Source organism: Natator depressus, chromosome 7 (genome assembly GCF_965152275.1).
Source record: "Natator depressus isolate rNatDep1 chromosome 7, rNatDep2.hap1, whole genome shotgun sequence".
Lineage (NCBI taxonomy): Eukaryota > Metazoa > Chordata > Testudines > Cheloniidae > Natator > Natator depressus.
Window position 1 is genome coordinate 81,343,624 of NC_134240.1, and position 25,930 is coordinate 81,369,553.

General features: G+C 43.0%; 1 protein-coding gene across 1 annotated transcript; it reads right to left on the minus strand.

The window, feature by feature from the left end:
* Positions 1–1,040: 1,040 nt before the first annotated feature.
* Positions 1,041–25,930, minus strand: LOC141991338 (broad substrate specificity ATP-binding cassette transporter ABCG2-like). The gene is made up of 15 exons (XM_074959640.1): positions 25,782–25,930; positions 22,645–22,704; positions 22,140–22,257; positions 18,124–18,279; positions 16,974–17,131; positions 16,411–16,562; positions 15,087–15,179; positions 14,344–14,531; positions 11,552–11,703; positions 11,033–11,122; positions 9,253–9,377; positions 8,182–8,336; positions 3,739–3,828; positions 3,392–3,444; positions 1,041–1,348 (listed from the first exon to the last, which is right to left on the minus strand). Exons 1-15 carry the CDS (start codon positions 25,928–25,930, stop codon positions 1,201–1,203), a joined length of 1,887 nt encoding a protein of 628 aa, XP_074815741.1. The 3' UTR covers positions 1,041–1,200.

The window sequence follows — 25,930 nt, forward strand, 5'->3', positions numbered from 1 at the left end:
TAAGACACTTTTGTAATAAGCAAGCTCTGTCCTTTAGGGCTAACTCAGGCTTAGCAGCTGAGGATTCCTTGCTTATGCCTATAAACCTTGCCAGCAGAGTCCAAGGAGCAATGAGATACAGTTCCTCCTTGTTAGGGCTTTTATTCCTGTTCCCCCTTCTGCTTTGAGCTGTAAATTTAGCTGATGGGAGGAATTCACTTGCAAGATTCATCTTCATGGGTGGAAGGAGAGTAAACAACAAAATTCTTTTGTCCTTTTTAATGTTCTACTCAATCTGTCTGATGTTGATGGGCCTTCCTTGTTGGGCAGGACATAACACCTTCCGTTGGAGACTAGCATTTCACACTAGTTAATGTCTCTCTCCTATCTCATGATTTACGCAGTTATAGAGGCTTACAGTGCAAATGCTCAAATATTACCTTATAATATGGGATACAGATGTTTTAAGTGAGATTAATGCATGCAGCAACTCACAAGCATTCTATAAAGTCTAAACACATGCTTATAATTCTAATCTGTATTTTTAACAATATAAACACACAGGTGAGCCAGACTGATTTCAACTATGTATTTGTCAGTATTCAACTGAGGCATGGGGACCTTGGTGTTTGCTGACCCCTGGTCTGCCAGCATCACAGCCAGCACAAAGTTATAAAGAGGTAAAGTGATATAAGGATGATTGGGGTATTTTGCATAGTTAGTGATGAGCTGAGATGTGGGATGGCTAGAAAAGTTGGGGTAGTCATAGCAAATGATGACCAAAGCATAATCAAGAATTTGTGTAGTAAGGATGAAAATGCAAGAATAATTATTGGTAGCTAGAGACAATTCTCCTTTAGCTAAGGGGTTTGTGGCTTGTCCTATGTTTTAGCAGAAAACTATCTTGTGTTCTGTTAACCACACTTGTGTGAGGTTAGCTGATTATTATGGGCCATGGATTGTTATAAGTGTATCTGACCATTTTCTACATTAAAAGGTAAAATACATTTATATTTAATGAATGTTTTTACACATATGTTGACACTTTCCAATCTGTCAGTCTTGGTCAAATTAACTTTGCATTTACAGCCTTCTGGTGACTGAAGGGAAGAACTGCACAAATCAGGAGGTATCTGAAATCAAGACTATACTGATAGCAGGGGCCAAGGTGAACTCTGCATGACTGCTGCCCTGATGGAATGTAGCTGGAAATTGCCCATTTTACTTCCAGCGATTCACTCTTAACAGCTGGATGTAGGCAAAGAACAGGAACGCAAGTGACAAGCACAGGAGAGCAACCTCATTCTCCCACAAGCCCCAGGTGCTGTAGTTGATGCCTTGCTGCTGCAAGTACACCTCTCCAGGGACCCTGCAACAAACAGACACGGGTGTTCGGCACTGTTCAAACAAATAAAACACAATTGTTTTTATGTTAAATGTTATGATAAGTTTTAGTGGTGATAAGTGAGAATGTATTGATTAGAACCAGGTGTAGCAAAGGAGGGCACTGTGCATGTCTCTCCTTCTGTTCCTTTCCCACAGCTTTGCTAATGCAACTAGGTCCTGACCTGCAAGGTTGTCACTTCAAGTTATTCCAGTCTGAGCCGTGGCTCTGTCAATGCACTGTGATCCTGCCCTGAACCTCTCCTGGACAAAGACTGCTCCCTGGAGGCTATCTGGAGAACACCAAACTCACTAGCTCTTTTAATTTGTGTAATTAGTCACAATAGCTACTAATTAGTGAAAAATGGAGTGCGTTAACTTTCTGCAACATCTAGCTCAATGATAACCCCTGTAGTGAAGTACTGCAGTGCTTCATTCAGAGAGTGCCATCTTCTCTTTACAGTTGCTTGGAAGCAACTATGGGGAAGCCTTCTGCTTGTGGGCTGCAGTAGATAAGGCATGTTATGGAAGTGATGCATTTGCTCTTGCGGACAGCTGCCAGCCTTGACCCACCCACCTGGATGCTCCCTGAATGAAGAGATGTAGTCCATGTTCAGATGCCTAGAAGACCCTTGACAAATGAACCTGGTTTTTCTAAATAAATGAGCTGTCCTTGTTAATGGGACATTGTACTGGTTTTTAATGGGCCTATTGTATGCCTCTGTGTATTCTGTAATTCTGCAGTAGCTGTTGATGTTTTATCAAGGTATATAACTCCTGTAAGGGTGTATTATGTGTCCTGCCTAGTGAGTTCCTATAATGAGCTCTTCTAAGTACTGATGATCTGACTATGTGAGTTCCCAGGTGAGCCATTAAGTGTTTGTAAGTACTTTAACCATAATACATATGCTCCTGTAACATCCTGCTATGAACTTCCTGTGGGCCCACTCTGCATGAACCTCTGTGGTATCCCATATGTGGCCTGTCAATCCCTAAGTTCCATAAATGCTTTATATGATCTTGTTGTTCGCTTGCTATATGCCTCCTGTGTTGCCTAAAAATGCCATGTAAAATGCCCCCATGTATTTCTCTGGTCTGAAAATGCTTTGTACTTCCAGATAGGTGACTTCTGTGATATCCATGTTCTTTGTTTCCTGAAAGTGCCTATGTCTTGCATCTGTCCTGACAAATTTTTGTGTGGAGGTGCAGGTTATCTGCATGAGGAACAGCCAGAACCAATTTCTAACCTAATAATTACAGTGACTTTTATTACCATGCCTGCCGATTTACAATAGAGAAATCTAGTGACATTTACAGATTCACCTTCCCTTGTGTGAGGGAAGAAAGAGATAACTGGAGACACTGCACTGACTATCACACTATCACAGAAGGGGAAAAATATTGCACACAAGGAATAAAAAACCCACTACTAGTTAGAGACATCTACCTATGCATTTTAAATAATTTTAGATTATACATATTGGGTGAGATTCAGAAAAGTACTCAAGTTTCTTGAGCACTTCTGAAAATCTTACCTGTGGTGCGGTTTATATTTAGTGCAGCATTTAAGGTTAAATGTACTAGTATGTGAAGAAATGTTGCTAAAGCATTTTGTACCCTTTATGCATGACACATTGTGTTAAAAGAACATTTTAAAAATGGTGAAGTTAGAGATTTTGGAAGAATATTGTTATATATTGGAATGACAGCTCCCTCTAATGTGTAATATTTATTACAGGATATTCCTGTGTACTGTTCTTCCTGTTTATAAGTTAGTTAAACACTGGCTCACTGAATATGTATTGACACTGCAGCCTCTCCTTCAACAGATATGACATCATGGCCTCCTCTATTTATACTCCATTGGGTACCTGTGTGGTATGTCAGACTCCTGTGTATCCAAAAATACTCTATAAATTGAACGCTTGTATGCACCCCTGTGGTGAAGTATGTCAGATATGACAGCCTCTACCTTCCCTTGGCTCTTTTGGGTTGTTTTTGGTGGTTGGTGAACAGAGTGAGTACTTACATGGAAGAGTTCAAATGGAAAACTGCTCCTGTGAGCTCATTGATGGTCAGGGCCTAAAACAGGAAACATATGTTTAAAAAAATCTCATCTGTTAGGAAATGGCAGATGAATAAACTATATAGCAAGAACAGAATTGCCTTCCCAGAGACATGGAATGTTCCATTTTGGTTGTGGTCCCTTCCCAACCTTGGAATAGAGGGTGGTCCCAGTATGGAAGAGATTTGGGAAATGCAGCATGACCGTGATGCCCTGACTCAATTTTAGCAATTGGGGGATGAAGTTCACTTTACTTTTGAACCTGCTGTTTTGTACTTTGCCACATCTCCCCTGTGAGGGCTGTGACTCACATTCATTCCATAATGGAAGATGCTGATCCATTTGATCCAGGACAGCCAACTCAGCATGGAGTTCAGGTTTACAAGGAACCCACCAAAGACCTGTAGGAGACAGTGCAAAAAACAATGTAGAACATATTATTAACGATATGCTTGCCTTTTGTCCCCCAAAGTGCTTGGGAGTTGTTCCTCAGTACCACACATCTTGAGCCAAATAGTAGCCCTCATTCATGAAAGGGAGAATAGGGAAATTATTTTTTATCAAATATATGGTGTTCCTATCCACTATCTTCTGAGTAGGAAAACAACAATGCTAAGGATGTTTACCCAATTTCTGCGTTGTTTAAAAAAAAAAAATCTAGTTTAAGATTACTAGTATATTTATTAGCTAAAAATGGTTTTGTAAAATATTTTTTCAGACTATTTGTCCCTAAAGTTTACTAGGACTTCCTAATACTAGTAGCTTTCATTTAAAATGATTAGCTTAGAACAGTAGCTAATGTGTGTTCAGAAACTACTTTTTCCATAAGAAATGTCTTTAGTTGTTTTAGAATATAGTGTTTTAGGCATCTCCAGTTGTTTGTATTGTGCAATGTATTACAATAAAAAATACAAAGGCCATTAAAGCATGGACTGAAGCCTCTTCTAATTGTACATCCTAGTGGGGAGAATAATGTACCATTAGACTGTTACTCAAGACATGGAATACAAACATGCATATTTTTCGTACAATATGTGTGAGAAGTTAAAAAGTCTGTAATGTTTTCCATTTTTAAACTGCTTTACAAATATTTAACAAACATCTCAAATCACCCATTTGAAATAGGTAAGGATTAACCTCATTTACAAGTGGAAAAACTGAGTCAGAGACTTTGCGACTTACTTAAGATCACAGGTATGGTAATGGAACCGTAAACTGTATTATACTGTTCAGTCACTAGGTGCTGCTGCATGAAAATACCTTATTTAAGCTAAACTCAGCCATACCTGGCAGAGCCTTAAAAGATCTTATGATGAACTTATCTGGGGTGTATAATAAGCAAGCTCTGTAGCCAGTCCATATCTGGTACAGGAATGTGACATGGTATGTGGAGTAAACTAAGAACAGAAACAGAGGGAAAATAGCAACAAAGGTTGCAGGATCTCACCAACATGCCACTCTTTAATGCCCCAGAGAACTTCAGCTTTGACAGACTGGAAACAATATTCTGCAAGATTTCATATTGCTATCCAGCTGCACAAAGAAACTGGAAATATATAAGTATCAAATCACCTTTATGCTATGGGGAAACAGATAGAACATATCTTTAAATCTTTTTACTTTACTGAAGACAGTCACAAAGATGACTCTGAAAGGGTTCTGGCTATGTTTGGTGCATGCTTTATACCTCAGAGAAATGTGGTTTATGAAAGAGCAAGTTTTCACCTGAGAATTCAAGAACTAGGGAAAATGTTAAGAGCTCTGCATACATTGGATTTGAGGAATGCAAAACAGAAAATACCAGAGACAGGCTGGTTTGGTTATTGGGTTAACCAAAAAAAAACTTTCACAGCAGCTATAGTTGAAGAGAGATTTAACCCTAGCCACAGCTACTGAAATAGCAAAAACAGTCTAAAATGGTGACACAGTAAAACAGAGAAATTTGTTTTCAGTTTCTAAGCTAGTTTCAGGTTTTTCAGACACTTGAGTGTTAAAAGTCCTTACCATAAAACCCCTGAAGCAAAGAGCAAGAACTCCCAGGCTAAGAGGGACAAATTACCAAGAGATGATTCATGTCCAGACAGATGCACACAGTGTAATACATACAGGAAATATGGACATGTTGCAGGTGTTGCATCACACCAAAGCAGTCTGGAAATTGACTCATATTACAGACAAACAAGAGCCATTGTTTCTTGGATATACCGCTTGTGATGACACAGCCTGCATGCAGAGTGAAATTTAATATTCAGGACAAGACTGTTGACTTTAAAACTATCACCTTTAACTTCTTGTAGAGATGACAGGACACAACTCTGACTAGCCCTGGAGGTATTCTGAACTGCATGGTCCAATTCACCACAGAAACAACCTACACAGTGTGGCAAAGTACCTTGTTCTCCTCAGCAGACTCAGTCCTTGTTAGCCTTGGAGACACCTGCTTGGGCAAGGCAAATCCTTACAGGTAGCACAGGGTCCAGTTATTCCTTTCCCTGATCAGTCCCTTGTGTTTGTTTTCCTTCCCTTCTGGGGAGGGAGAGCAGCCTCCCTTCCTGGAAGGGTTCAGTGTCTTGCTGCCCTTAGCCTACTGGCAGCTTCCCTGCTTCTCTCACTCCTGCCCCCCTCCTTCCAGGATGCGGAGGGTTTAAAAAGGACTCCAGCAGTTGGAGCCAGCTGAACCTAATTAGCTCCCTAGCAACCTCTTTTCCAGCTGAACCTTATTTCCCCCTGGTTATCTCCTCAGGGGACAGGGAAAGGCCTTTTAATCCCCTGGGACTAATTACTACCCCCTCCCTTTTTTGTAGCTGTTTGTCCTCGGTTTACCACACTGTTTGTCCTGGATTTACCACAATAGACAAAAGCTATGCATTCAGAGTGCATGTGACTAAAGGATCAAAGACCAACAAACTTTGCAGCTGCAGTGTGGCAGCCATGATGGGCCTAGTGACAAATATGGAAGAACCTGATGGAGGATTTGATGATATTGTACTTTTGAAGGGACATCTAGTACAAATCAACTTGAGGTAATACTGAACCATACAGTATACAAACACTACTAGCAGAGAAAACTTGAAAGAAACTAGCTGCAGGATTTATGCAAATTTAGAGGACATCATTACCTGGTTGTAGTGGGCTATTTTTCCAGATATATAAAAATAATGTACTTGAAAGATATAACGTCGCAGTATTATCGAGAAATTGAAATGCACTTTTGCTCACTTCAGTATTCCAGTACAGCTAGTGACAGACAATGGACCACAGTTCACTGCAACAGAATTTAACTGAATCCAAATTAAATATGTTTTTGACCATATTACTAGCGGTTCATGTTACCCACAAGCGAATGGAACGGGTGAGAGAGCTATACGAATAGCCAAGAAAATCCTACAGCTCGAAGGTCCGTTTCTTGTTCTTCTGAGTTACAGATAAACACCAATAGTGGTTACTGGATATAGTCCCGTACAACTCCTGATGGGAAGATACCTCAGAATGATTGTAGATACAGTCTTTTCCAAAACCGGAACAAAGTGCCGAGACATGAAGAGAGTAGCCAAGTCAGATAAAAAGGCTAAAAGAGTTTATGAACACTTTTACAACAGACATCGTTCAGTTAGAGGACTGCCAGGTCTACAACTTGGTGACTGTGTTCATGTCAAATTGGACGGAGAAAAAGGATGAACAGCTCCAGCTCTTGTAAAGAAAAAGAATCCAGCACACAGATTATATGTGATTGAGACTGACAACGGAGAGTTCAGCAGAGACCATCAACATCTACAGTTTCTTTTCTCAGAAAGAAAAATCAACAGAGCAAACTGTACAGATGGCAGATGCAGAACAACAAGAGAATACTCAAGGATTCCAAACCAACTAAAGCCTGTCATTGAAACTAACAGACAGCTAGATGACCAAATTGTTACACATTTGGGTCATATAATTAGAAAACCAGTATGATACAGACACACTTAGCAGACTGATATGTACTGAATTTCAAAGACAATGCGACAGTGTAAATATTGTAAATGGTAAGAATATAGAACTTAAAGGGGGAGATGTAATGGAATTCTAAACTGTACTATGCCGTTCAGCCACTAGGTGGTGCTGTGTACAAAATACAGTAGAACCCTGTTTATCTGACCCTCCATTATCCGGCTCTCCATATTAACCCAACAACCAGCGCACACAGGTCCAGAAGCGGGCAATCTCTCCTGTGGCCCTAGATGGTGCTGCAGCCTCACAATTTCCCATTCTCCGAATTATCCAAATTTTTGATTAGCCAATCTGGCCCTGGTCCCAATTAGATCAGATAAACGGGGTTCTGCTGTACCTTATTTACACTAACCTCAGCCATACCTGGCAGAGTGGTAAAGGATCTTATGATGATCACATCTGTGTGCATGAGTAAGCTCTAGTAGCCAGTCCATATCTGGTACAGGAACATGACAGGTGCAGAGGCAGAATTAGAACTCAGGCATTGCTGACTGCCTGTCTTGTCCTCAGACCAGACTAGACCAGACCTCTCCGCTTAGACCAGCTGTACTAATAACATATTGTTTATAGCTACAGTTGCTCTGTATCTTGCTTCCCAGAGCATTCCAGTAGGGACCCAAACCAAAGCCTCAGATCTGAGCACCCCTAGAATATGGGATATTTGAAATCCGGATCCGAACTGAATGTTGAGATTTAGGCCCATCTCTGATTCCAGTAGGCTCTATACATCCTGCAAGGCTGCCCTTGAGTGGATAAAAAGTTCTCACCATCATGAAGACGAAAGGCAGTGCGATTAAGACATTAGCGATGGCGAAGGTGCTGACACTGGCGCTCACCAGGAAGGCCATGCTCACGGCTGCCAGATTTGTCAGACTGAGGGAAAGAACATACAGGAAGAAAGATCCTGCATCCTGTTTCAGACCTGTGTATGGTGACAGAGAGAAAGTGACTCAGTACTGTGGAAAGGTCTGGATCCATTGCCATGGAATTGCTACAGTATAAGGTGGTTCCCGCTACAGGACTCCAACTTGGCATTTTCTGGAATTAAAGGCTTCATAACAAGCACTGCAGTGGGGATGCTTTCAGTGCTGGATCCATAGCGTATCCTTCCAGGACAATGTTGTGAGAAATCTCCCATTACTAAATTTTGGTTTGTATTTTGGGCATGGTTATGACAAAGCTCAGTGGATCCATGAGGAGTTTGCAGGGTGGGGCTGTGAGTGCCAGATTTACCACTAAAGAGCAGCTAGAGAGTGCATCCCTCAACATGTTTTTATTTACTAGAAATCTGGGCCTGTTTTCATCCTAGTGTATATAATCATGCTAAAATTAGCAGTTTGGCTGCGTGGGTTTGTTTAACTCTTCACATGTCTCAAATATTGAGATCATCTGACTGATTTTCCTGCACTGTTCGCTAAGCTCTGGGGGAAACTTAGAAGGCCACACTGCTGGAGTCCTGTCGGGAACTGATACAGCACTGCTTTGTGAAAACGCAACCAACTGGAGTCAGAGCTAGTGGTATACTAGAAATAAGATGATTTTGTCTTATTATTGGGGAGGGGAGGAAGAAAAAATAATGAATAGAGGCATCCTGGGAAGTTCTATACAAAGTTTGTACATAAAGAGAGAAATTTTTACCTCTGATTATGAGCAATGTGACATAATTGCAAAAATTAATAACAAAGCACAATCACCACAGAAATCTGTGCAATATGACATTTCAGACTTGCCAGAGTTTGATATTACCCCCAAAGTTTTTGTGGCATTTTCCCATGGTGATTTTTGTCCTGAATCACTTCCTCAAAGAGGTGCTGAGCTAAAGGAAATTCAGTACTTACCCATCATGAAGTACGATATGGCAGAGAACATCAACAAGGGGATGATACGATTGGGAATCAGATCAGCAAACACCTTGGCCAGAAAATATGCTGAGGTCCTGTAGTATCCCCTGGAGCTCTCATGTCTGGAAAAATGTATGCAATAAATAAAAACATTGAAAATCAAAGAGCTTCTTCATACATTTACGAGATTTAACTCTGTAACCACTTTAGTATTTCAGTACTTTCCTTACTCCTCTCTCCCTCAATTTCATCAACTTCTGTCTCCATCAGAACTTTCTTCATCTCCAAACAGATATGCCATTAAATAATTAGTAAGCACAACATCCTGAAGAAAAACTATTGCCTTCATCTTCATCTTTGATACACCTCTCTCATTTACCCTTACTTTCATAAACATATGCAATCAGCTTTATCTTCTACGATTTCTGCCTCCTGTTTCTTCCTAGTCTGTAAATCTTCCTATCACATCTAAAACATCACCACATATGATGCTATCCTGACTTCTCCTCTGATGAAACTCTCCTCCATGCCTCTATCTCCTCTTGTCTTACTGCTTGTAACTTCCTCCTTCCTTCAGTGGTCTTCCTCTGACCCAAATTTCACTTTGTCCAAAATGTGGTGGCCAGTCTCTTCATCCATATCTAGAAATGTGAAAACATCAGAAATCTTCTCTAGCTTCAAGCTTCTCGTCTGCTTCAGAATCCAGTAATACTGTTTCTCCTATTCAAGGCAGGGCTCTATCTTACTTTCATTGATTACAAATTATGTAGGATTATACCTTAAGTTCTTAGATGAACGTGCCCCAAATACACACACACAAACACACACACTCTCTTTTTTTCTTCAAAGTAATCTTTCCCTTTTCTGTCAACCAGTCCTCGCTCTCCTCAAATATCCAATTCCTTTCTTTCCCCCCATCGTGGTTTCTCCAGAGTAGGATGTAGAAACTGCACCTTTCCTGTATTTAGTCTTTTCTTTCTGAAATGTGTCCATTCACTTCTCTCCGCTGTTATTCTGCCATGTCTGTAGATGCTACTTGCATGCTATACTGTGACTGACCGAACAGAGTGTCCTTATATTTGCATGTATAGATTTCAATTGGCTATGACTGTATTTGTTTTGAAATAATACTGAGCATTTTAAAGTTGGGAGCTGAGCCAGACTTTCTCAGCTTTATGATCTTCTGGCCATTTCTAAGGTCCAGCTGGACCTAAATTCTGTGACATCCTTATTTCTGAGGTGTTCCCGTGTTGAAATCTGGAAATTCTGTGGCGAGGTTCAGAAAAAGTGCACAATTTTTTTAAACAAGTGAAACCTGAAAATGAATAATACAATCTATTCATTATTCCTGTGTCTTTTTTATTTTGATGTCAAAATCAAGTCATTTCATGCTGCCCCAGATTTTTAGTTTTTAAGGTGCTGCTGATTTTGGTGTTGAAAATGCATAATTTTTGTAAAAGCTGTTGGGGGAAGGTGAAGATTTCGGTAACAGGACAAGGAACAGATGGGGCGTTTGGCATCTTGGGAAGGCATTGGAAATAGTTTGGGATCTGACATCTACAAGGCATCTGAGGCTTTTGGCATTAGGAGTGGGGATTCATTGTCTCTTTCCCTTCCTTTTTTAGACAGATGTGGACATGATTTGAAACTTTGGGAGGGCTTAATTATTGGAGCACAATTCTGTGGTGGTGGGTAGATCTGCCCCAAACTCTGCAGCCACAGCCTGTTTATGCCTGTTTCCAACATTTTGATTTGAAGGAGTTTTAGAGTCACTCACATGAAGAGTTTTCTCTCATTGATGAAGAGCTCCACTGCAGACAGATTCCCAAAGACCTGATTGATGACCAGGAAGAAGAAAGCTCCTAACCTGCAGAGAAGGGAAGAAAAGGAAAAGAGATTTATTTGGAGTTCTCTGCTGGACTTGTACACAAAGGGCAGAGAGTTCTCTCATGCTTTTTACGGCTCTCACATTACACTGCCTTGGAAGTTAGGTTTGGGAATCAGGTCCTCACCAAGGTAAGTGTTCAATTACAGGTGGAAAATTTTTGAGTCTGTCACTGTCCTCCCTACTGGGAATATTCCCTGATGACTTCAGCAGATTTTGGTTCCATATCAGGTTCCCTCTCCTAACTCCTTGGGTGCCCCAGGATATTATGCTCACTTGGGCTACTTGAAAGGAACTTGTCTGCATCTCTTCATTCATTCTGGAAGTGAGCCACTCCTTTCATCTATCCATCCGTCCTCCCTCAGACTACCAGCTGGAGGAAGGGACTAAAGATTCTGTTCTTTCTCTCACCTGTTCTGAAAGGCTTCAGGCAGAGTGGCCGGTACTTGGTAGAAAATGAGCCCCACCAATATGGAGAAGAAAGTGCCCAAAAGGAGCTGACCAATGGATGTCTGAGGATTCCTCAGGATGTTCTTCACATTGCGATTGCTCACAACATACAGCTAAGGGAACATACATGAGTGCATAATTTATACATACATAAATTAAATCTCCTCCTTGAAATATCCCAGGCCAGTCTATTGGACTTTATTTTTTATTGAGGATTCTTTACAACCCTGATGTTTGAGTCCTGATGTTCTCTTTGTTTTCTCCCCTGCTTTCTCCATGCTCAAAACTGCATGTTGAAGCTACCATCCATCCTAGCAAAGGAAACTAGCTGCAAGTTCCTTTCAACTGCACTCTTCACAGGGATTTCTCTTGAGTGAAATGATGCTCAACCTCCCGCCCCAGACCCTGAGCAAGATTGAGCCCTCCCAAGATGTGCCTGCTCTAATTGATTGGAACTATGACCCATCCCCACACACCATGCATGGCAGGTGCACAGCAATATCCACAAGGTAACAGCCTCAGATTGGTGTGATATGAATTCTTTGAAACCAAGTACTTGGGATTTCCCAAATTCCCATTGACTATTATGTGCAAGCTATAGCTAGGGAGCCTGCCTCTAGTGGAGAATATAATCTGGAAAGTTTAGCATCAATCTCACTTTCATAAAGATGGCTTCTAAACCAGACACAGGCAAATGTCAGAGAAACAGTCTCTCCATTGCCTGCAGCAATTGTCCATTCACCTTTACTCTGGAACAATGCCAAACCACTCAACACCTGAGAGGAGTGTTTCCCAAACTTGGGAGGCCGCTTGTTCAGGGAAAGCCCCTGGCGGGATGGGCCAGTTTGTTTACCTGCCGCCGCAGGTTCGGCCGAATGCAGCTCCCACTGGCCGCGGTTCGCCACTCCAGGCCAATGGAGGCTGTGGGAAGCGGCGGCTGGTAGGTCCCTCAGCCTGCGCTCCTTCCCGCAGCCCCCATTGGCCTGCAGCGGCGAACTGCAGCCAGTGGGAGCCGCGATCGGCTGAACCTGTGGACACGGCAGGTAAACAAACCGGCGCGGCCCGCCAGGGGCTTTCCCTGCACAAGTGGCATCCCAAGTTTGGGAACCACTGCCCTAGAGCATACATGTTTTACTTATGTATCTCCACGTAGCTATTCTTATTTAAAAATACTTCAGTCATCTTCAGTAGTAGTTCAGTGCACTATAGCAATGGTAAACTGCAGTATTCTGGATAATTACTGTAGAATATGGTAAGGTTTTTTTTTAAGGTATCTGACTTCTAATATATAATTTTCTGGTACTTAGTTAGGCTTTTAAACTGCCCTCCTTTCCCGTAGATATGTTATTTTGGTGGGATGATATGTGTAAAGTTTAGGAATTGGGTACATCTGTGCATGTCAGAGAACATTGCCTTATTTTCAAAGACTGTAATAGAAGTAGAATGAGCTCTGAAGCTCTTGTCATTTGTTCACACATTTGCTCGAACAGAATTACATTTGCAATCAGAGAGAGACTGCGTATCTGATTTTTCTCATGATTTAAAAAAATTAACACCACGCTCTCAGTGGTGCATTCTTTACAACTCCCAGCTGCCTGTGCCTGAGAAGGAAGTCATTGTCATAGGTAAACATTCACTTTCTGATTTTTGTTTTAATCTTCCCCTCTTCCCCTGCCCACCCCCCTGACTCAGTGTACTCGGTTACTTTGTAAGATCAGTAACATTAAACATAAACCCCATCAATATACAGGGCCAGATCCTTAGATGGCGTAAATCAGAATGGTGGCCTTCACTTTAATGAAGTGATGCCAATTTACACCAGCAGAGGGTCTGATTCATGTTGTATAATGTAATTTACATATCTCTGAAAAAGTTTATTCTGTTCCATCCATTATATTATTTTTAAGGAAAGTTTTCAATTTACCTGCCTTAAATTGTTCCTTAATTTCACAGTTTATTTTGAATGATGGACTATAGAAATCCTTCCCCAGCATGACAGCAAAAGTAGCTGCTTCTTCACTGTACATTGCAAACTCAAATTACTGAAGGGGAACCTTCTGAGGTGAGTACCTGGGGATGTGCTTTCCTACAGGAAAAGCAGGGTTAGGCTCCTCATTAAGGGAGAAGTTCAACTCTGTGGCTGTGGAGGTTCCTTGGCAGTGGCACCTGTGCAAGTCTGCGGCACAATGGGGTTAAATATGGGGGGAGGCTAGTGTGGCGCACAGCCCAGCTCCATTGGGTCTCCCTGCACAGCACAGTGTAAGGAGGAGTAGATCCTGAGGATCCACTGCTGTGTTAATCCTCTGGTTTTCATTCCTTAGAGCAGGGAAAACTGGGGCCTTGCAGAGCTGCTTCAGCCCAATGCCTCTGCAGAGTGACTCAGTGGGTTTCTTCTCCCAGCGGCCTCATGGAGATACTCAGCACACAACTTGCTAATTGGCCAGGGCACAGGATCCCTGAATCTGGTCCTATGTGGTTACAAAAATTAAGAATATTTATGTTGCTGGAAGGATTTAGTCGGGGTTGGTCCCGCCTTTGAGCAGGGGGTTGGACTAGATGACCTCCTGGGGTCTCTTCCAACCCTAATATCTATGAAGTCTTAGACTCCGAGGTCTCACTGGAATTGCTGCACAATGAATAAGTCTCACAAGGTCCTCTGCAAGAATCTACTGATTGCTGCTTTAAGACCACAAACCCTGAAACCTTCCTTTTCTTGTGTCTTTTATGTTGCATTTTCCTCCCTTTTCCCTCACCTGGTGGAAGAATGAGGTGGCATAGGTGGCTTTTGTTGGAACTGCATTGCTGAGGTGGCTCTTGAATGACTGTAGGTTTTCCAACTCTTCCTGCAGCTGCTCATAATAGTGGGACTTGTGGTAGTAGATGGGCAGTGGATTCTTGTCACTACAAGAGCTGCTATGAGAATCGGACTCTCTCACTAAGGCTGCAGACAAAATGGGACAGCCCCAGGTCAAAACTTTCCATTCCTGCTTCAACTTTGCTTTTGAAGGATTTTGAAAGTGTTAGCCAACTCCCAGAAAAGCGACAAAGATTGCTAATAATCACACCAGCATTTTTATCACTGCTAGTAACTTTCTAGTCACCATTTGCATACCCTTAAACACAACTGAAAAGTAAAAAGAACCACAGCAATCTGCATATGAATTCGATGATGCCTTGGCAGGTCTGCTTGCTAAAGGGAAAATATAGCATAAAAATGTTACTCTGAGACTGCATCTGTATGTGCGTAACACTGGCAAGTGATTGAGGTAGAAAGGAATTAGCACCAGGCGTGAACAAGAATTATTTTGAGGAGAATCCAGTGTGTTGTGTTCAGGCTCTGAGCTAAATGCTGGAATGGGCACTGCAGAAGTTTGGCTACCTCTGTTTTACAATCCCGATGTATTTTTTGTTGAAGTGGATTTGCAAGACATTGTCCTAGCTTCTGTCTCACCACCACCTCTCTCTTTCTCAGCCAATGTAATTTTACAGCACTCACCTAGCTCTGGACTAGGCTGGGACTGCATGATCTCTCCACCGATGACATCCAGGAAGAAGTCCAAAGGATTGTTAAATGCTTCACACTGGTAACCTGAAATACACCATATCACAAGAGAAAATAAAAGCTAACCTCACACCCAACTAGCAATGTGAGAAAATGACAAAATCTCTGTGCTAAATATCATCCAAAATACTATATTTAGTCTCAGGACATTTTGTGGCACAGAAGTTTTCCTTTTTGACATTTTGGGGAAATGGACAGTTGCATCTTAAAACCTGTGAAAATCTGAGTTCACACATTTTAATATGATAATTTGTCCTGATGCAATTAAAAATGTTGAGATTTTCAATTAACCTATTTCCACTCAAAAATGCTTCTAATGTTGAATGAAAAAAAAAGTGAAATTACATCAAGTAGGACTTTAAAAAAATTAAGAAGAAAATGCAAAAACCTTTCATTTCAAGGGTTTTGAATTACATCGCAAACATTTTCTAGTGCCCCGTACCCCGCCTTCCCAGAGAGCCAAAGAACCGTTCAGATTAACCAACCAACCTCATGTCAAACTAGTGCCTCCTCAGCAACCAATAATTACCTTAGCCAAACCAGCCTTCTCTTAAAACACATCAACCAGCCGGGCCCTCTCACAGATCAGTCCTTCACAGCCAACTTCACTCCTAAACCAACTAACTTACTGGTCAACACAATATCTCACAAAGGAACCTGAAATAAACCTCTTGTTTCTTTTAAATGGACCTGTCTGTCTTCCTGATGTATCATGCGTCTGTACGTCTTCTAATCTCGTGTGAATTGAACCATCTACACTTCTCCTTGGACCAGTTAAAATATGTTGCTGTGCATTGATGCCTGTCATTCCTCTTCCTCAGGATGCACATAGCACCCCTGTAGGGCAGCACTTTCTTATGTTTTCCCCGTCTGCTTCCCCCACTTTACTATCTCCTAAATATACCCAGTCTCTGCTGTCTTTGTGAGTTAGAGTCCTGGACAGAGAGTTAAATCCAGCTCTTTTGCACGGACCGGGCAAAGGACAACCATGAAGCAATGAAGTTGGCCTTTGCACACTGTGAGTTGGCTGATGCAGTTAAGATTTGAATCAAAACCGTTTTCCATGGTGTCCTTGAATAGTGAACTGCTTGCCTGTCTGGCCGAGGTTCTCCTAGTGCATCCTTTTATTAGCACTAGGTTTGTGCACCTAGAAACCTTGTCTGCTACTGTTAAGGGTTTCATTAACAAACACCCATGTGTAGCTGTCCTGTAGCAGTAGGAAATATAATTCTCATCCTGCCGCAGTCTCACCCCCTACCAATACTGTTGAAATAGCCAGTGGACTCTTCAGCTGGTCCTGCATAAATGATTTCTCCCTTGTTCATCAGCGTTAGATGATCAAGCAGACGGAAGATGGAATAACGTGGCTGGTGAATAGAGAAAATCACAGTTCTTCCTTTCCTGGAGAGTCTGCAAAACAGAAGAAGCACGTGGTAAATATCACAGTCCCAGGCCAGCTAGAATTTAGGCCTTAATGTGAACTGTATTTTGGAGGCAAAGCTACATTAAGGTATTTGCTGCCTATGTCTCTAAGGGCTGTCTAGATGGAAGCTAAATGCCTCAGACTACTATTTGAAAAGAAACTGGTGTGAGCCTAGTTTTCAGACTATAGCTTTATCTCAAAACAGGTGTTAATATGCCTGGCTGCATGCATTATTGTTGACCTGCCTTTTCAATATTTATGCAGTGCCTATGCTGTATATAACCTGTTGCTTTGCTAGATCATTGTGAGACAGCTTGAGTATGGAAAGGGGGATAATATCAAAATGAAATTCCAAAAATCTTAATGGAGTGGAGCATCAGAAACAGAGAATGGCTCACTGGTGCAGCAGCTGCATGATGGAATTAGCTGTGTTGGCATCCAGTCCCGTAGTTGGCTCATCCAGGAATATCAGTGAAGGTGCAGTGATTAGTTCCATGCCAATGCTGCACCGCTTCTTCTCACCCCCTGAGACACCACGCAAGAACTCAGTGCCAATCTGATACCACAGAGAAAAGAAAGAAAGCAAAGAACCTCAGAGAGGAGGCAGATGAGTTTAAATACAGGCCGTAGTGAGTGGGTTGATCTGAGATGGACACAAATGGTAAACATATAGCTAGGGGCGCTCCTGTCCTTTCAGTCATCTTCCCACATTTTAACAGGAGCAGCTGTATCCTCTCTTGCGTCCCATCACTCTGAGCTCCAGAAGCCATGCTGGTTTCTCCTTATCATATCATGTTCACTTGATGATTTATAATTCCATTTGTCATTATTTCAAACAATTCACCTGGCATTGAAATAATCCTTACTGGTCTGTATTTCCCAGGATCAGAATCACCCTAGCCAAGGGGCAAACTGGAAACAAAGAAGTCGTGGTTCTCATACAAGATCTGCCCAAAGAGCCCACCTCTAAGCTCTGTGAGCCTAACAAGAGCACAGTATTGCTCTCTTACCGGACCTACCCGCTCCCCATCCCATCTCCCTGTCTCCCTCCGATTAAGGGGAGGGAGTTAGAGAGAGAAATGGCAGAAGAGGCCGGCATCTCCAATGTGTAACCCACTCTAGGAGATTGTGGGACTTTGTCCCTCTCTAATGGCTGGCCCATATGAAACATTTGAACCTGCTTCCAGCTGACAGACTCAGTCCTTTAGCTCAGGCAGTAAAACCTCATGGTTTTCAAAACTGAAAGCCCCAGATTGAAACCCTGCTGTTGGCCTAAGCAGGGTTGGATGTACAGTACATGCAAAGTTGCAAAAGCAAATACCTGTGGGTGATCTGTTCACCCTGTGCATGCAGAGGATAGAATCTACACGTGCAACTCAAATCACCCACCATATCATACACCTCTGTCACTGTTAGTGTGTGAAAAGGGTCCTATCAGGTGCTTGTGCACACACATAAGGAAGCTACTGCTTGAAATGAGAGGTGGTGTTGCTGTGTGAGTACATGTACAACCTCTGCCTTGTTTTAATAAAAAGATAGTACAGTAACCTTGGTGTCAGCACACTCCTGTAGCCCCAGCTCCTGTATCACTGCATTGACCTTCAGCTGCTTTCCTGCTTCACTGTTCCGGCTCTGTGGGAGGCGCAAGCTGGCAGAGAACTGAAGGTTCTCACGAACAGTGAGTGTTCCCATCAGAATATCCTCCTGTGGCAGCACAAAACAATGGAAAACACTTGATTTAAAGAGGAAAATCAGCCAGTGCTTTGAGAGAAAAGACCTCCTTAGTGGGTCCTAGTATCATCAACACTGTTCTAGTAATGTGAAGTCCTTACAGATAGACTGTACCCAAAGGGGATTCCTGGTGAGAGGAATACAGAGGTCTAATGGCTTCCATAGAGTTCTCAGGGCTGGCCTTGCCATGAGGCGAACTGAGGCAGCCACCTCAGGTGCCAGACTGTGGGGGTGGGTGCCACTAAGACCCAGAGTGTAGAAAATTGTGTCTGCTGCCGGTGCATATGTATTCTCTCTGCTCTAGTTGCACAGAGATGGTGGAGTGCTGTTCTGGAGGAAGGAGGGCACAAGAGACATAGCAGACAGGCAGGAGAAAAAGTTAGAGGGAATAACAGAAAGCAGCAGGAGCTGCAGGGAGAGAGAGGAGGAGGAGCCTCTTATGTACCTCTCTAGCACCCTCAGGAGCCTGGACTGATTAACCCCAGCTTCTCAGGGAGCTTCCTGTTTCCTGCAGCTTCCCTGAACCCACTTGAGGAGAACAGTCAGTCAACTGAAGTAGTAGGAGCCAGTTAGGTCCTTAAGATGCTGATATCTTCCCTCACTCAGGCCCTGCTACCAGCCTGCTTATTTGTCTCCTTCAATTGAGTGTTGAGAGCCACTATAGCTGGCACAGAACAGCAGTCATGAGTGAAAGAAGAAAACGCCCCTCTGGGGCAGCATTCAGAAAAAGAAAGAAAGCAAAGGAAGCTTTTCTATCTAAGCAGGAAGGAGCTCTCCTGAGATACATAGACACAAATGTTCACGATGAGCCTTCCGGCCCCCGTGAGGATGTGAGTGGTGAGGAGATGCCTGATTTTCCAGTTCGTCAGAGTGCAAGTGACCTGGCAGCTACTGCAGCATCCCTATCTCCATCTCAAATGGATGTAACCATGCACATTCCTGAAGAAAAGTGTAGATCAGAGAAGAGTGTGGTGGAGGCGCAAGAAACAGCAGCTGCTGAGTTTAGTTCTTTAAGTCTAGATGATCCAGGACTGTGGACCCACTTGAGCAGTAGACTGAGGGACTTCCTTGTACTGCATGGGCCACAGCAAGTGAAAAACTTCATGTTCCCCAAAGACAATGAAAATAGAAGTTTCCATCCAACACATTACTGGCATGAAATCCCCAATGGTGACAAAGTGGAGAGGCCATGGCTTATGTACTCAAAAACCCAGGATGCTGCATACTGTTTTTGTTGCAAACTCTTCCAGTCTAATGTTCCAGGCACACTGGGTTCTACAGAAACAAAGGGCTAGAAATCTGGCATGCCATGAGAAGGCAGCAAATCACCAGAGAGCATTCCATAGGTGGAAAGAGCTTGAGATGAGACTAAGGTTAAAGGCCACCATAGATGATCAGCATCAAGAGAAGGTTGCATCAGAGTCTCTTTATTGGCAAATGTTCTGAAAAGGCTCATTGCTATTGTGAGAATGCTTGCTACCCAAAACCTGTGTGGCGCTTCAGATCAGCTGTATGTGCCAAACAATGGAAACTTCCTTAAAACTGTGGCGGTGATGGCTGAGTTTGATGCTGTATTCCAGGATCATCTAAGAAGAGTCACGACCCAAGAAATGTACACCCACCACTACCTTGGAAAAACAATTAAAAATGAGATCATACAGTTACTGGCAACAAAAGTCAAACAGAAGATTATGGCAGATCTGAAGTCAGCAAGATATTACTCTATTATTCTGGATTGCACACCTGACATCAGCCATATGGAACAAGTTACTTTAATGGTGCGTTTTGTAACAACAACAGAACCTAGTGAAAATGTCCCTTCAATGGTGACTGTCAGAGAGCATTCTCTAGAATTTATTGACATTGATGATACTACAGGAGCTGGTATGACAAATGTGCTTCTTAAAAAGCTGGAAGATACGGGAATTGCGATAGCTGACAGGAAAAGTCAGGGCTACAATAATGGTGCCAACATGAGAGAGGAAAGAACAGAGGAGTGCAGACACGGATCCGAGAGTTAAACCCTCAAGCTTTTTTGGTCCCATGCAGTTCTCATTCATTGAACTTGGTGGTCAGTGATGCAGCATCAGCTTCTAGTGAGGCTGCTGAATTTTTTAATGTAATTCAAAGCATCTATGTATTTTTCTCTGCATCAACTCATCGATGGCAAATTTTGAAGCAACATCTGGGAACATCCTCTGTGACACTGAAACCACTGAGTGCCACATGATGGGAAAGTCAAGTGGAGGCAATAAACCCTATCAAACACCAAATTGGGAAGATAGATGATGCCATAGTTGCCATTATGGAGGATAATGCTTGGACAGGACCTGTTCATGGGAGAACAGTGGCAGAGGGAAATGGAATCACCAGAAACATACATAACTTCAAATTTCTGTGTGGCTTAGCGTTGTGGCATGACATGCTGTTTGAAATAAATATTGTAAGCAAGAGACTCCAAAGTGTTGACCTTGATATATCTGGAGCAATGGAACAACGGGACAAAGCAAAGTCATAGCTACAGTCTTACTGGTCAGATGAGGGATTTCAAAACGTTCTGAAGAGTGCACAGAAGCTGGCAGAGGAACTTCACGCTCAAGTTATTTTCCCACCCACTCAAGAATACAAGAGTCACCGAAGAAGACGACATTTTGATTATGAGGCACGGGATAATCCCATAAGAGACCCCAAACAACAATTCAAAGTTGAATTCTTTAACCAGGTTCTAGATTGTGCAATACAGTCTGTTGAAGAATGTTTCATGCAGCTCAAGGAACACAGCAATATATTTGGAATGTTGTATGATATTCCAAAACTCCTCACTATACCTGAAGAGGACCTACACCAGCAATGCAGGGCACTAGAGACAGTGTTGATACATGATGACATGCGCAATATAGATGCGAGTGATTTAGGTGATGAACTGAAAGCCCTTTCAAGATATGTTTCAGCAGGATCAACTCCAAAGGCTGTTCTGAAATATATTTGCACAAATAAGATGACCACCCTCTTTCCAAATGCTTTTGTTGCTCTGCGCATACTTCTAACACTTCTTGTAACAGTTGCCAGTGGAGAACGCAGCTTCTCCAAGCTGAAGTTAATGAAAACTCATCTATGCTCCACAATGACACAGGAGAGACTTGTCGGCCTTGCAACCATCTCAATAGAGCATGAGCTGGTCCAGACTGTGGACCTTCAGGAAGCAGTTCAAATCTTTGCAACCAAGAAGGCAGGGAAAGCACCACTTTGATTATTCAAACAGATAAAAATGCCAGTGTTTACTATGCAGACAAGAAAAGTTACATTTGCTGCTCAGGCATTTGAAAGTTAAGTGTTAAAATTTTTGAACAAGGCATTTTAAATTGTTAGTTCTCCTTTATTGGGGTAGGTAGCAGAGCAGTACCATGAGTGGAGTGGAACAGGAAGAAGGCAGAATTGAGACCTTTCAAAGTTTTGGCCCAAGCAAGAGGGTATGGGGGCGTCATTTGAGCTCCCCGCCTCAGATGCCAAAATGTTGAGGGCCGGCCCTGAGAGTTCTCAGTGGGAGAAAGAGACAGAGACTTGTAGTCTCTTAAGGAAAAGACAATGCTCCAAATGGAGAAAATGCCTATGATGACAGAGTCATGTAGTTATGGCTGAGTGAAGTGATATTTCAGGATCCTAAACTGATACTCTGCTGTAGCCATAAGGAATACACATCTGCAATTAACCAACATCATGAATCCTTGCCGCTGCACGTCCTGGGCATTTCAGGCTCAGCATACTATTCCAGTGGAAAATCAGATAGGCCTGTGCACAAACTTGGAGGCATCATGGATTCTGCCCTGACTCACCTGCACTATGTAAGCAGAGCATAGGTGAAACTGTGAGTTTGCTGGCTTCCCATCCATGAAGATTTGTCCACTTCTAAGCCCCTTCGGGTCCTTCCACCCCGCAAGTACATCAAGGAGTCTGAGGAAAAAAGGTTGACTTTTAACAGTTTCTCAATACAGGGCCTCTCCCCATATCACTCCAACCTATGGACCCTTCCAGCCCAGTCCTGCATGCACTCTCCAAGTTCATTCAGCTTTGGATTTCCCAACACTGCTCTACTAAAGTAGCTAAGCAGTTGTCTTCAGAAACCAATTTTGTCCTACAGGTATTGCTGTTTCCTGTGGTGAGAGGGAAATGAATCCCAGTATTCAGACTCTGCTCTGCCAATGTACCCAAACCCAGAACTGCAGATACCAACCCACCCTGGGGTGGGTGGGTATTGAATCTCAGTCCTTTTTCCTTCTTTGCAATAGAAGAGATATCAAAAGTGATGCAAGAGGCATTAATTTATACAGCCATACTTACGAGGTTTTGCCACTTCCGGTTGGTCCTAAAATGGCATTCATTCCAGGCTTCATAATGCCACTGCGAAAAGAAGTAGTATTATAAACTGTTTAGGGAATGATTTCACATGACAAGAAACCCAGAGTGGGCAAGCTGGTTAAGTGAAAGCAAGAGGCAGTTATTGGCTGAAAAGGGAAAGAGACAGAAGACAGGCTTTCTGATAGAGTGTGTGCTATTTGTGAAAAGTAAACTCCAGGATCGGCCTGGGCACAAATGGCTGCCCATGCTGTGTGATGTGCACTGAGCTGTTCTCAAAGCTGGTACAGACCCCCAAAGGAATGTTTGTGTCACAGCGTGACTTGTTGTGGAGGTACTGAGCTGGAGGCATGGGCACTGAGAGCTGGCGGTAATTGTACAAAGGTAATTTCCAAAGAAAAACACCCACTCAGGCCCAATCGAAATGTTGCTGCTAAGATCAGCTTCCTGGCTTGCCCTTCGGACCACATCATTCCCAGCCCCCCGTTAAATCTCTTCACAGCCGCCCCCATCTCCACCACATCATATAGCTCCTAATTCTTATCTTTAAGGCTGTTCACAATTTAACCCCACTTTGCCCACTTACTTTGTCTTTATAGTATTGTCAGCTGCCCTCTTTCCTCCACTGATTATGCCAACTCTCACGGCCTATTTGTTCACTTCTCCCAAGCCATGACTCCCCTTTCTTCCATGACTCCCCTTATGTGTGAAACACCTTCCCGAATCTAATCCATAAAGTGACGACACCATCTCCTTCAGATCCATCCATGAGATCACTCCTACTGTGATCCTACCAAACACGGCCAGGTGATACTGAGCAGGCAGGCAGGGAACTGGGATTATTGCTACCAGTATCTTCATTTAGCTCAAAACTCACCCTTTAAACACACATCTGAACCTTCAAACTATGCACACAGTTAGTGCCTGTAGATATGTGTGAACACTACTGTCACCCCAGCCCCACCATCCCTCCATTTGTTTGTTACACCCACTTCTGGCCTCTAATCTTAAACTTAAATTGCAAGCTCTTTAAGATACGGACTGTCTCATCTCTCTGGACAATACACAGCACAGTGGGGACCTGATCTTAGCTGGAACCCCTTTGTGCTACTAAAATATAAATAATAATAAATGATGGTCATACTAAACACGTAGGTGTTGTGTGTTAGCTGGAATCTTGGGATCCAGTGATTGTTCATAGATCTCCCATATCCCAAGCAGAGGCAGAACTCATCTGCTGACGCTGGCAATTAAATGATTCACAGTAGCGTTACTGCAGCAGATATGAGGAACCGATATGAGGGGTGTTTTCTGTGAGGCATTCCAGCTCTCATAAAGTATGCACACCAGCCTGGTCATGTTTCAGAGGGCATCAATTAATCCACAGCAAAGCACATGCACTCGCTGCAGAATCTGCCCTTTGATACTTCGGGACTTTGGAATCCACGGCAGTGCCAGCCTCTTATGTGCCATTTCAGATTTAACATGCTTACCATTTACTCTTGCAAGCCTGGGATTTGGCATCTGCAGCTTTGTGCCTTGAAGCCCCAGGAATAACTTGGGGTCTCTAGCTGTCTGGTCCAATGAAGCTCTGGGTGGATAGCTGAAGAGATGTGATGGGTGATGACAGAGGGAAATGATAATTGCCATAGACATGAATATCCCGTAGCAATTGATAAGTGCAAGGGTACTGGAGTCACTCCCTGATTGACAGGGCATACAGAGGGTGCATAAGGGTGTTTCATCTTCAAATGGTTGGTGTTAGGAGGAAAGGGGGTCTTCCTCTGTTGTGCCATGAAGGAAAACCTTTGTGAAATTCCCCGTCTGCCTGCTGTCCCACAAACTGGCAGGGGCTGGCAGTGTAATGCAGCCCACGTTGTTTATTATTTAAGCCCCTTGTTTTAGACACCGTACAAACATATAACAAAGAGATGGTCCCTGCCCCAAAGAGCTAGCATGCTCTGTCTCTTGAGGGAGGGGTGCCTTGTGTTCTTCATCAATGACCCCTTCAGTCAATTAAGGATCAGCCCTGATGGGTTGATAGAGGGCACCCTTTGCTCCTCAGCAGGAAGGATGAAGGGCCTGGAAGATGGGGATCGATAAAACAAGGGGAAAGAGAGATTGGGGATCTGGATATTTCTGCAGGATTGAGGAGCATGTATTCCTAGGACACTGCTGAATTTCTGAGCTAGCTTTGGTTGGACCAGACACAGAGAGTCCCACCTGCTTGCACTGGCCCCAGAAATATTAAAAATGTCATTTTGTTGTCAACAATAAGTTGCTCATGAAACCACTGACACACAAACAGTGCTATGAATGTCACTGCCCCTGTGGAAACCTGACCGGTGGTACCTGGGGCCTGCGTGGGAGGGCAGAGGGCTGGGTCTCCAGGTAAGACTGGGTTATAATAACTGGGCCGGAGCATGATCTCCCCCAAGAAGTTGAAGCTCACACAGCAGCATGCCCAAGATCATCCAACAAAGCCTGGTGTGAGCACTGGCTGCCTCTTCCTTTCCAAAATGAATTTAAATCACCAGTACTGATCTAGGAGGCACTTAATGGTCAGGGTCCAAGCTATCTCACCGCTTACCTATCTTCCCCACTGACCACTATTTGCTACTCTCAGAGATAGCAATGCTCCACAGAGGTGCTTCAACCAAACTGGCTCAGGATAAGGCTCTCCTGTGTATGGGACACTGCAGGAGCACCTTATTGCCAGACATCAGGCAGAATCCAACTCTCTTTGATAAGACCTTCCCTGGTGATGGCATTTCCCTTGGACTATCAGAGAGATTGGAAAGGAGGAAGAAGAAAGAAAGAAAGAATAACTCAATAATCACCCAGAGAAGCAGACAGAAACGAAGCAAGGCCATGAGAATATTGCCATTTAGAGCACACTCAGTATGAGTATTAATTTTTGGGCAGTACTTAGACATTGCTGTGATAGGAACCATAGACAACCCTGAGACAGATAACTAATTTTATTATGCAATTTAATTGTGCTCTGTCAAATATGGGGTGTTCAATATTCTGATATTTAAGATTTCCTAGGTCTCTATGGCTCCAGAGCCCCATGAGTCCTTATTTTGGCTATGCCTTTACAGGGAAGAACCATTCCTTACCTGACATCCCTGAGAATTTCCTTTTCTTCTACTTCTTTTGAGAAAAAGGACTTGGTGATGGGGACAAAGTAACTGATGTTTTGGAAAGCCAGAGCTGGCCCAGGAACATTCAGCTGGGTAACAGCTTCCTGAGAATCAGAGAGTTCCAT

Excerpts from the sequence above, each read along its gene's own strand:
- LOC141991338 (XM_074959640.1), bottom strand. The coding sequence starts at position 25,930 with ATGGAACTCTCTGATTCTCAGGAAGCTGTTACCCAGCTGAATGTTCCT. Across the intron at positions 16,563-16,973 it reads ATCATGCAGCTGCTGCACCA|ACTCTCCAGGAAAGGAAGAA; the intron begins GTGAGCCATTCT and ends TCTGTTTTGCAG. Across the intron at positions 8,337-9,252 it reads CATATCGTACTTCATGATGG|GTCTGAAACAGGATGCAGGA; the intron begins GTAAGTACTGAA and ends CACCATACACAG.